This window comes from Cyprinodon variegatus, unplaced genomic scaffold (genome assembly GCF_000732505.1).
Source record: "Cyprinodon variegatus isolate N-32 unplaced genomic scaffold, C_variegatus-1.0 Scaffold889, whole genome shotgun sequence".
In the NCBI taxonomy this organism is placed as follows: Eukaryota; Metazoa; Chordata; class Actinopteri; order Cyprinodontiformes; family Cyprinodontidae; genus Cyprinodon; species Cyprinodon variegatus.
The window spans coordinates 1-12,590 of NW_015151342.1; the positions used below are offsets into that span (position 1 = coordinate 1).

General features: G+C 37.4%; 1 protein-coding gene across 1 annotated transcript; it reads left to right on the forward strand.

The window, feature by feature from the left end:
- Positions 1-29: 29 nt before the first annotated feature.
- Positions 30-9,167, forward strand: LOC107099615 (potassium voltage-gated channel subfamily H member 8-like; the record flags this gene model as incomplete). The annotated part of the gene is made up of 7 exons (XM_015397818.1): positions 30-273; positions 360-574; positions 3,088-3,126; positions 5,891-6,240; positions 6,320-6,399; positions 6,633-6,709; positions 8,254-9,167. Coding segments are annotated over 7 exons (1,881 nt in total), but the record flags the coding sequence as incomplete, so codon positions are not given.
- Positions 9,168-12,590: the final 3,423 nt, after the last annotated feature.

Sequence of the window (12,590 nt, forward strand, 5' to 3'; positions counted from 1 at the left end):
TTTTCTTCCTCATTTGCTCTTAGCTGTTGCATGACTTCCCAGATGAACTGCGAGCAGATATTGCCATGCATCTGAATAAAGACATCCTGCAGCTGCCTGTGTTTGAGAGAGCCAGCAGAGGGTGTCTGCGTTCTCTCTCCCTGCACATCAAGACTTCCTTCTGTGCACCAGGGGAGTACCTCATCCGCCATGGAGATGCCCTGCACGCCAATTATTTTGTTTGTTCCGGTTCTCTTGAAGTCTTGAAAGATGGTATGGTCCAAGCTATTCTGGGTGAGTGTGAAAAAAGCCTGAAACGTTTCAGTTTTCTGTTTATTCTAGCATTTTTTTGCAACTCCTCCATCTAACCATCATTACAGGAAAAGGTGACCTGATAGGGGCTGACCTGCCAGAGCATGATCAGGTGATCAAGACAAATGCAGATGTGAAGGCTCTTACCTACTGTGACTTGCAGTACATCAGTGTTAAGGCTTTGAGGGAGGTCCTCAGGTTGTATCCAGAGTACGGCAGTCGCTTCAGCTCTGACATCCACCACAACCTTACCTACAACCTGAGAGAGGGCAGTGAGCCTCATGTAAGACAAAGGATTTTGTGGAACTGCATAATTCATCTAAGAGATTATTTTACTAAGAGATTATTTTACTGAACATAAGGAATAATATCCCTGGCTACTTCATAAGGTGCACTTTGTTGAACATCTGACAAAAAGAAAAAAAGCCGTTCTGGAGCCAAATAGGGGGAAATTCAGTACTAGAACAAAGTCAATGATGTGAACAGTGGAGTTTGCAATTTAGGGGCCCCAGGCAAAGTTCAATCAGGGGTCCCTCCTCCATATCAGCCTTCATGTCCCTGTCGGCCCTCAGTGTGACAGATTCTGTGGAGCTGCTACGGTGTTCATACCGCTATACTCTGAACCAGAGAGGAGCTCAGCTATAGCTTTTACTCTGGTCCCTTTTCTGGCCTCCAGAGCTAAAAAATTAGTTGCTGATCCTACAGCGCATAATAACAAATGCACATGTGGAGGGAGCTGTCATTCGGTGGGCAGCAACACTGCTGCACTGCATAGGAGGCATGGCTTTTATCTCCTTCAAAGAGGGAGTGAAGAAGTTAAAATATCCCTCTATCTCCCCTCTTTAAAGAAAATATACACAATATACTTTTTATAAGAAAAATTGATAGAGACCAAAAACATCAATGTTGTGTTTAAGTAATTAAAAAAATTTGCTCTAAATTGATATAAATCAAACAAGGAAGTTTGTACAAAAAATATACTTTTTTTGTTTTTTCTTTAATATTTTTAAAAGTATCTAAAAGACGAAAAAATTATTTAACTGAAGATCATTAAGCTTGTGAGTTATTTAGAAAAACCTTTATCTAATTGTTTTGATCATCTAATGAACATAAGCTTTAAGACTCAGAGAATCTTAGAAACCATAAAGTTGATTTTCTTGAATCTTTGGTGAATGGTCGTATCCTAAAAACACATTTGATTGTTTTAGTCATTCCAAACTTTTTATTAACATTGATTAGAGCATCGGTAATATTTATTAAATACTTTCTAGAAAAACAAACCATAAACAAGCTTTTGCCAGACTTACAACAATGAGTTATGCCTGAGAACACCAAGTAATCACCTGTTTTCTAAGTCTGTGTCCAATGTGTATAGATAAGCAGTAAAAAGGTCTATGAAGGTCATGTTGAATCATGAGTATCTGTGCACTAAAACTGTATAACTGCACATTTAAAGTTGCAAAGAGGTACACAATAGACATCCTCTACCTGTAGGTCTTTTTTCTAAGTTTTGCAATAAAAAAACATAATTACACCTCCTCATATTGTTGAGTACAGGTACACAAACTGAACTGTGTTTCTGTCACAAATCTAAAACCACTTAAATTTTTAACTCTGCTCAAAAACCAAACTATTTGTGCATTATAACTTCCGAGTTTTGTATTTGTCGATTTTTTTATATCTTTTCACAATTACATATTTTCAAATTCTTGATTACAATGATACTAATTGTGCCATGCGAGTCACATATAAAAAATTTGTTGCATACTGTTTTGCTCCAGTTGATCTAAAAAAATTATGGGAAACAAATTGAAACACATAATAAAATCCTTCAACTTTTTAAATCTTTTTTTCTTTAATACAACTGCAAATCAGTGAATAGATATGCTCAAATCTGTGACTTTAGGGTACATCACATAGCTGTAGAACAGAGGGTCACTGCCTGATTGGTCAGTCTGCTGTCAGCAGTACAGATAGGGCTCACTGCCATGTTTCCTTTGAGGGATTGAAAGTCTGCCTAGGCAGGATCAGAAAGAAGCTTCCTTTGAAGGAAGCATGGCAGTGGGCCCTTTATGTATATTCGTTTGATGGAAATTGACAGAACAGACAGCGCCCTCTGCTGCACAGCCATGTGAACTATAAATGAAATATTATTTTTAATCTACTCCAGTGTGATATTTATAGTTGTGTTAAGGAAAAAAAAAAAAGATAAACAAAAAAATGTAGGAAGATTTTAATACAAGTGTTGGAATTTGTTTTGCTCTATTTTGTAGATCAATTGGAGTAAAACTGTGAATGAAAAACAGAACACAGTTTTGTATTTGTACTCAACAATTTAAAGAGGTGATTTATCTCCTCCTTAATTTTGTCTTTTAAGGGGATATAAAATACCTACTTTCCATCATCATGTTACATTTCCTACTATTATTTCCAAATATAGTCCAACGTTCCAAATTTCAAAGCTTCAAAGATGGTAGATCCTAGACTCTCCAATAATCCCATTACATTAATAAGACAGCTTATCCACAAAACTCCTTATGAAACATTCAATATAAACATGAGATGGTTGCATTTCTTAAAATACTTAGAATGCCTTGTCTGTCCTAATAACTAACAACATCTACATGCCCAATTGCTTTGATTGGCTTCTTTGTAACTGGCTGACTAGCTGTGTATTTTAACAATCAACTGAAAAGTTGTACCTAATGATGTGGCTGGGGAGTATGTACTTTATATGTATTATAATGCTTTAAAAACAATTTCACTAATACGGAGTTGTCTTTATTGTATCCATAGGCAGTAAAGAGATTTCCAAGGACTCCGAGGCAAACTCTGGTATGTGTGTCTTTCTATGGATGATGTACGGTGGCAGAAGCTGTGCAAAACAGTGATTTTACTGCAAATTTAAAAAGTCCTGTGAAAAGAAAATTACGATTAGCAAACTTTAAAAAATGGACTAGCAAAGACAAAAATAAGACTAACACATAAACATGCAAAATTTTAATCCTGCAAAGAAGAAATATCTTACTCCTAACCAAAGCTAAGAAAAGCTGCAAACTAAACACAATAGAGTCCTTCCACACCTTTCAAAGAAGACTATCACTAACTCATATGGAACTCTTAGAAAAAGCATAATAAGATTCAAAGATAAACTCACCTTTTCTTTCTTCCTTACAGATCTCAGCGTCCCATTTATGTTTTTGCAAAGTGTCTCATGCTTTAATGGGAATTTGTAGTAATGCCTTTGTTCTGGTCCAATACGAATTGATCATTGTCTCCCTCTACTGGTCTTAATATCTGCAGTACTAAATTTGTATTTTCTTTTTGCAGCATTTTGTCCTTTGCATGTGTTTTTTTTTTTTTTTTTGCATCATTATGTATTTGCCTTGGGTTTTGTGTATTCAAGACATGTCTATTTTATCTGTGATTACAGCTTTTCTTCTTTGCAACATTTTTCTTTTTAATGTGTATTTTGTTTTTGTGTGGGTCTACAGTAATTTTTGTTTTTCTAATCTAATTTCTGTTTGCAGGACTTCTATAATTTACTTTGCAGACATATATTTCCACTGTAAAATAAAAAGATAGTGAGCCTCATGCTATTTATGGCAAAAAAAATAAAAATAAAAAAGCAAAAAAGCATAGTACAAAACAGATATTTGAAACCTTTCAGAGGGCAGGGACTGAAACAATAAAGGGATTATTTCATTATACAGAAGCTCCCAGATGCACTCATTGTACATTGGGTATTTTGGATATTTTTATTCTCATTGTTTGGTCATGTTTGCCATGAAGATAAACATATAAGCTCATCGACACAGTTTATCTCTTCCATAATGTAAAGGCTGTCTTTAAATTGTAATATCATGACATAAGTATATGTTTGCAAATCATTCCACTGGTCTAGTAAACATAGAAAAATTCCATTGCTTTTATTTGAGTGTTTACAGACATCTGCACTAAAATTAAACGCAATAATTGAGGTTTATTTAGCATCATATATATAGCACTTCTATAAAAAAAACAGAGGCCTTAGTCTTTGATGGAACAATATAAAAAAATTTATGACTAAAAAACTTAATAAGACTAAAAAGTAAGACATTATTTTTATTTTGAAGAAAAAAGTATTCATTACTTTCAAGGATTTTTCTAAGATAGAATACCTAAAAACATGTGTATTGCATCCGTATCCAGACCTTTTACGCCCATCCTGCATGATGAGATATCACTTGATTAGTAAACAGGAGTTCTCTGGTTGTAATGATATCTCAGCTCAAATGCAGCATTACTGTTCATGTTTAGCGCTTTTTAGCACAAAGAGTTTGAGATCCACAGCTGTAGAGCAAGAATCTGTCTAAATGAAAAGTATATGTCTGACCAATTTACAAATATGAACTTTATGGAAGAAGGATATGAAGTAAAAAAAAAAAAAAAAAAAAGATGAACAGTTATTTTTGCAGTTTACAAACATATGGGGGAAAGTATTGTGTTAGATGAGACCAAGCTTTTAGCTTTCTAGCCTACAGATTTCTCTAAAAACAAAACTTCGACACTAAAATGAAGCAATGAGTTGTAACATCAACCTGTTTGGGATGCTTTTCTCTAACGAGGGCAGTGTAACTGGTCTAAACTGGTATGAAGGTGAAAGCAGTCCAAAATACTGACCACCGCCTCATACTGTCTTTGTTCAAAGACCTCCTGTAACCACATGACTCTCTGTTTATAGATGTGCAAAGCAAAAGTATTAAAAAAATGTTATGATAAATGGCTCTATAAAATTTTGATTGAAATTTTTTTTTCAGATTTTCATTTTTTTTGGTAAATTATGAAACAATAATGTGTGTCATCATTCTGCCTTTTCTTAACTTTTTGGTTTTGTTTAAGTTTTTTTTTTTCAGTTATACTTTGAATTATCTCTTTTGATTTCATTTCCATTTGGTTTCATTCTAGTTGTCTTCTGGTTGTATTTGAGCACTGTGTCTTGGTTACCCTCTGTTGCCCCCTTGAGCAAGTCCACTTCCCTTAGCTCCCCTCTAGCTCCTTCTGTCCACACCTGCTGACTGTTTAATCAACTGACTGTCCCAGTTAGTTGATTAAATCCATTCATTGTTCTGTTTGGCATATACAGTCCTCCTCTGCAGTGACTGGATTCTCGTCTCTTCTTCATTCATTAAGTTTATTCCTCCCTAATGTCGCCTAGTTTCATGTTCCTGAGTATTTTGTCAATCGGTTCTGTATTTACTTCCTCTTTAATTTTTTGCAAGAAATCATCTCTGCCTCTTCAGCTCTGCATTTAGCTCCTCAAAAACTATCCACTAATGGTGACAATTTGTAACATATTACTTCTACTAACTGCTTTGTGATTATCTCTCAAATAAAATATCTGTAAAATAAGTTTTGAGTAAAACACAGTGTTAGAAAGAAATACAATGGGTATGAATACTATTTTTGGGACACCTCTGGTTCCAAAATAGCAAAAAAGCCTGTTTGCAAATGATGGATTTAATAAAATTTTAAACTATCTAATAAGCTAAATCAGATATTGGAAATAAATAATAAAAAAAACTGCAGTGAATTTTACTGAGTTTCCATCTGTCTGCAGGCTCACCTCTCTTTGGATAACAAATTACCCTACGTCATTGAGACAGATGATGAAGAACAAGCGGATGACATCAAACATTCGTGGCGGAGCAGAGCACCTCTGCTACAAGGTTCTGGCAGTCCTGTTCAAAGTTCCCGTCTCAGTACTTTAGGGCAGGAGCTGCAACACATCCATCCATTTCGGTCGCCTGCTCCTCAACGCCAAGGCTGCATCGTCTCTCCTCAATCCTTTAACGAGTTCTCCCCATCCCATTCTCTCAGCCTCAAAAAAGAATCAGTTTTAAGTCATTGGCCGTCCAAGTTAATGCTTCCTTCTTTGTCTTGTGCTAGCCCTTTAAACCTGAGCCCAAGGTAATTTATTTCACTCTATTTTTACACATCCTTTTTGCACTTTTTGAAATGATGTAACATCCATTTGTTTCCTCGGCAGAGTTGTGGATGGAATCGAAGACAACAGCTCCACATTTCCTTTCAATATAGAGCAGGATAAGAGGCAAACAAATGTGTCAGGTAAACTTTAAAACACACTGACTGAGATTTTATTTATAGTAGGAAATGTTTAAAGCAGTTTAATGAAAAGAGTAACATGAGGATGAGATGTGAGAGTTTTTATGAATGTTACTTCTTGTATTAATTTCTGCCAATATTTAAACCTCCCAGTTACATCCAGATTAAAGTGCATTGTAGGTTTTAAAGGCAATGATCCCAGGTTATTAAACATTTTCCTTTATATCTTTTTTTAGAAGAATTACAGATGAATGGAAACCTGTTAACTGAGACAGAAGACATGAAACGGAACATGACCCAATTAAATAAAGAGGTGAGAATAAAACTAACACATGAAGCACTGTCTCTTCTCTACTATAAATGCAATACTATTCTCAAATGTAATCAGAATCTAAATGCAATCTTTATAACTTTATATATTATGCCGGTTTAGCAGTTCTTGTCTATAGGAGCTTAGTGCTTTGTTCCCATTATGTCTATTTGGATAATTTTAAAGCTAAAGTGCTTTGGTAGAAACAACTAATTATTAATTAATTGAAATGTTTGAGTATGTGCTGCTATTTGATAATTGATTTAACACCATGGTCTAAGGTATTTTATAATGTAGTCCAGGTTATACAAACTTGTTGAAGGTTTCATTAAATCTTCCCACCTTATGACTTTCCTAAGTAAAACACTTTATTTTTTTCAATTGATTTGAAGAAGGACTTGGAAATTCCTGTTTCTACCTATGATAAAAAAAAAACAACTCACCCATAGTTTGTCACCCTTTATAAATATATAAACATATATTGCCCACTCTGTTTTGGCCTCAAAGACATAATATACAGTGTCCAACTGAAGTATTATTGACCCTTAAACCTTTCTACATTTTGTCACAATGTAGAAAAAAGAACTTTCACAAATTCTGTTTGGATATTAATATGACAGACAAAATTCTTGAAAAAAAGTGTGGTAAAATTTGACCAGAACTGAACCCTCTATCCATCTATCCGTCCATCTTCTGCCACTTATCTTTCAGGGTCACAGGGGCTACTGCCTATCTTCAGAAGTCTTAAGGCCAATTTATGCTTCTGACACATAGCCTCTGCAAGCGTCACATCAGTCACATTGTGCACGACCTCGCCCTCCGCGCAGAGGTTCTGCAACCGTCGTCGTGCACCTCTAGAAAATCCTGACTATGCGTTGGATGGTCGCAAAACCCGCGCTGACAAAAAGCAGCTGTCATTAGTCCTTGGTATGTCTTTCTGGCTGTCTGTGTGGTTGTCCTTCTCGATTCGGTGCCGGGGCGCACCATTTTTAAAAACCGAGGAACAACTACAATGGACAACTACAACGAAAGGTTGATCGAGGAGGTTTGGAACTACAACCACTTGTACGATGCCTCAGACAAATGGAAAGGTCTCTGCCAAAGTGAAGTTGTTGTGACCATCTGCCGAAGTTCTTGTGAGTTCTCAACTAGGCTCCCCCTTGCACTTTGGTGGGAAACTGCTGTGCGTCCCTAGAAATTCCAGACCGACGGTGCAGAAGCATAGCAGCAAAACTGGTTTGCGGCCAGACCCAAGCGACTTTTGATGTGTGCGGGTACAGAGGTCTAATCTGCCCTATAGGGTGAAAGCTAGCGTACAACCACATGAAGTCGCCAGCCAATCATAATCACAGGGCAACACGTAGACATAAAACCAAGCACATCCACACACTCAATTCAGAGTCCCTAGTCAACCTATTATATTGGTAGACTAAAAATTAAAGCAAAACTTGATAAAAACTTTAAAAGTGTTTTTTAAACCAAACAGGTTTATCGTTTAACCAGGGTTTAGCTTTTACTCAATGTCTGAATTGTCTTTGTTTCTTTAGGTAAACACCTTAAATGAGGAAGTCTCCAATCTGGTGAAGGAGCTCCATGACATAATGCATTTCCTGCAGTCAAATATGCCCATGCTTCATCATGTCTCTCCTTCTGGGTCCACAAGTTCCAGCAACTGGCAGCCTCATGTTTCTTTAGATTCATCTAATGAGCTACACCTACGTCATGAAACGATTAGCTACCCAGGTAGAAATGCATGGGACTGCGGTGGAATGCAGTCACACAGCAGAGCTCCAACTTTGCTGCATTCTTCAAGCTCTGTGTCCGCCTTGCATGTATGCTGCTCTGACCGAGATGGAACAGCTGATAGGCTGCAGAGCCAGTATAGTCCATTTCAAATACCCACAGTCACCCCCAGCTCCCCTTATGCAACCCATCCTCAAAACCTTGTTGGTTCATCCCTCCTTGGCATTAACTCAGCTTTCAGCAACTTCCCAGTGATCTGCCAGAGCCAACAAGGTGTCTACAATACATCTAACCCCTCAAAAGATAACACTAATCCAGTATGTTCTACAATAAATTGTGGTCATTCTCATCTTCCAAGGAATTTTCTAACAGGCTCACAAAATCTTGGCAGTCCCCAGACACAAATTCATTCTTCCACAAGTCCCAGTGGACAACTTCAGTATCACACAGCCTTCAGCTCTCTGACATCCTCACCGTCCACAGAGCTTAAGAAGAGCCAGCAGATCTCTACAAGACAAAATGACCCAGTGGGATCAAGCCCTGTCCGTCACTCACAGGACCGCGCGTGTTCTTTGCTGGGGCAGCTTTCAGACAGAGAGTTTGGAGGCTCCCTTCACCAAGCGAGGACAGATAATTACGGAACAAGTGAAAATGTATTAGAAAAATTACAACATCAGTGAAATGTGTTTGTGTTATTTTGTCATAATGATGTGCTTGTTACAAAAGTTAAAGGACTGTTCTTTTCTAAATAAAAAGTGTATTCCTTACCAACTGTTGAGGTAGCATGGATTTGTAAGGGTTCGATTCAGCCGGAGTGGCAGACTGTAGCCCAGAGGTCCAGGAGAATGTGAGTGAGATCTGAGAACATTGGTACCTGCAAGAGGCGTTGTGCTGGAGAGCGGGCAGGCGATGAAGACTGACAACTGCTGCATGCAGGTAAGACCTTTTCCATGAAGATCAGAGACAAACTGAGGTTCACTGGTTGTCATCAGGGGTAATCATCCAGCGAAGAGAGATGATCCTTAGCCTCCTTATGTACGCACTAGTCATCTTGAGTGAGAAAGGTGTGCAGCAACATGGTTCGGTCTAGCCACCAGCAAACATCCTCTCTGTGACAGGAAGCTCAGTACCACCCAAAAAACTTCAAAACCCAAGAGAACCTAAAAATTGTAGATGATCCGAAGTGCACAGCTCTGGAGCCTTATGTTGCAGACCCATGAGCTCGCTCCTGCCAGCCCTTTCTTCTCCCTACACTTTCCTTGGCAGGTTTTTCCAGAGGTGGCCCTTTTAGGTGGGCAGGAGGAGTGGAGAAAATGGTCCCAAAGGATGCAGGTAGATGAAAGATATTTTGAAGGGGAGCTGAGGGTGCAGCAGGACACTTATAAATGGCTGAATTAAAAATTTGTTTTGCAGTGAACCAGAGTCCAGCTTGGAGAGGGGGGTCTGACTGGTGATGTGCCTGAGGAGGAGGCACTATGCTGTGGCAGAGAGCTAGAGAAGCTTGGAGGTATGAAACAGGGCTGAAATAATACAAGATAAGAAAACTTTAACAATATTAAATAGAAGTGGAAAAGTATTAAGTGAACATTTTATTTATCTTGGCAAAACAGTATATCAACACTTCTAATATTCCATCAGTGTATAATAGCAATGTCTTCCCCTCCCCCAAGGATTAAAAAAAACCTTTTCAACAAGAGTTGTGACCAGAGGAGAGTAATACTGGGAATACTACACAGTCAGAACACTTTATTTCACATCCAGTTCTCAGTAGTTAGTAACTGATTAAATTGGTTATACAAGTATATCTCAATAATCCCATGACTGTGGAACTCAAGAGTCTGAATAGTATGGCGTCATTTTTAATGCAAAAATAATAAGTTGATGCCATCATATGTCTATGGCTAGACAATCATGCGGAGGCCTGCTAACTTGACAGCTGTCCAGCAGACAGTTATTGACATCCTCCACAAGGAGGCAGGTAAGGTCACTCAAGGTCATAGCTGAAGAAGGTGGCTGTTCACAGAGTGCTGCATCCACCTATAATATTGGAAATTATTATATTTCATTTTTTCATCAATCTTTACAGTGAAATAATGTGGCAGGAAAAGACATAGAAACAACAGAGATTATCACCAAAGCCTCCGTCTAATAATCAGGAAACCATATCAGTTGGTATATGCTATTTGGGACCCTAATGAACAGTTGGTGATACTGCATGATAAACGTTTTAAACATTGCAAAACTTGATTGCATTGTTTAAAAGCTAGGATCAAATTAGAAAGATAAAGAATTAAGAAGCTTTTTGAGATGCAATTCATTCTGAACTGACTCTAGATTTAGAAAAAAAATATATTTATTTTAATTTGAGGGTTTAAGTGAGATTCAGAAGGCACTGACTGTGGCTATAGAGCCATAGAAACATATTCAAGATATGGGAAAACCTCCATTATACTATTTATGTGAACATGTCAGAAATATGCTACGTTGGTTCAAGAAGAGGAAAAAAAAAAAAAAACAAGAACTGGAGTTTTAATCAGTAATTCATATTTCACTTTTCAGATTAAAGGATTTTTTTAAATTATATTTGCAATAAAAGATCTGAGATGCTGGTTTCTATGGGTAAAAAAGACTAGTGGATCCAGTAGAACTTTTTATTGCCTACCTGGAATGGGTGAAAATAGTTGAATACACCTTTGGCTCTCAAATTGGTATTGGTGCCCTATCTGTCGGTACTCAGCGATACCGATACCACCATTTTAGTTCAGTATCGGGCCCCACCCAATATTGGTAACGTTATGAGTGCAACATTATTTAGTACACACGCTTAAAAAATTAAGAAGTCATGCTTAGAACACCTGAGGGGCTTATAGAGTCTTACTAGGCACTTTGATTACCTTGGTTACAATTTCTTTCTTTGATAAATCATATGCAAAAAAAACAACAAAATAATGAGCATATTCAGGTATTAAACAAAGACTTGATAATAATTTTGGTCAGCAAACACTGCCAAAATCCCCAAATCTGAGTTCAGTGACCACTGAATCCCTATGCTGGATGGGCTTGCAAACTAATTTACATAAATCGCATATTTAATCTATATAATATGATAAAGAGAAAGACCACAAACACAAAAGCAAGCAGTTCAAGCAAGTTAAAATAACCTCGACTTCACCTCTTCAGAGCCACAGGATCAGTACACTAGATGCCAACACATGATTGTGGTAACTCCTGCATTTATATTAACTCATCCATCATCACGACCTTCTGCAGAAGCACCATAGAGAGCATTATGACCAGCTGTCTCACTGTGTGGTGTGGAGGCTGCAGCGCCTCAGACTGGAAAAACATGAGAAGAGTGGTGAGAACAGCAGAGAGGATCGTCGGGGCTCCTCTTCCCTACATTAAAGACATTTCCTCCCGGCACTGCGTGTCCCGAGCCTGTAACATCATCATTGACCACTCACACCACCACCAAGGACTGTTCTCCCTGCTGCCCTCTGGGAAGAGGCTTCGAAGCATCTGCTGCTGATCCAACAGGTTCTGCAACAGCTTTCTTCCTGCTGCCATAAGACTGTTGAACTGTTGAAAACTCTAATAGCACACTTGTAAACATCATATTTGCACTATGTGGTAAATCTTCAAAATAGAACTCAACTCACTGTCCTACTACATTTTGCAACATATTTATTTATTTTTGCACTGCTCTGAATAGTCCACATCAATGCCCTTTTGCACCATGTCTCTAGTATATTTTCACTGCTAAGCTGCTGCTCATTCACTGCCGGAAAGCTTTATAAATGAAATTTCGTTTTGTATATAATCTGTGTATACAAAATGATTATAAATTTTGTCTAAGTCTATCATATTTCTTTTTTGAAATCCCTTTAAATTAATTTTAAAAAAGAATTTGAGGATTGCATTTGCTGTAAACCACAATAGTTCATATGTATAAACACATGCGTCTCTCATTTTGAAAGTGATGCATCTATAAGAACTTTTTAGATTCCCTTATTTTAAGCATAGTGCTTAAAATTTTCTTTTGCTTTATCAGAAAGCTGGTCAATACGGAAGAGGATTAGGGCCACTGAAAAATAAAAAAAAGTTAATTGATTTTTAAATATTATTTCAGTTTAATAAGTGA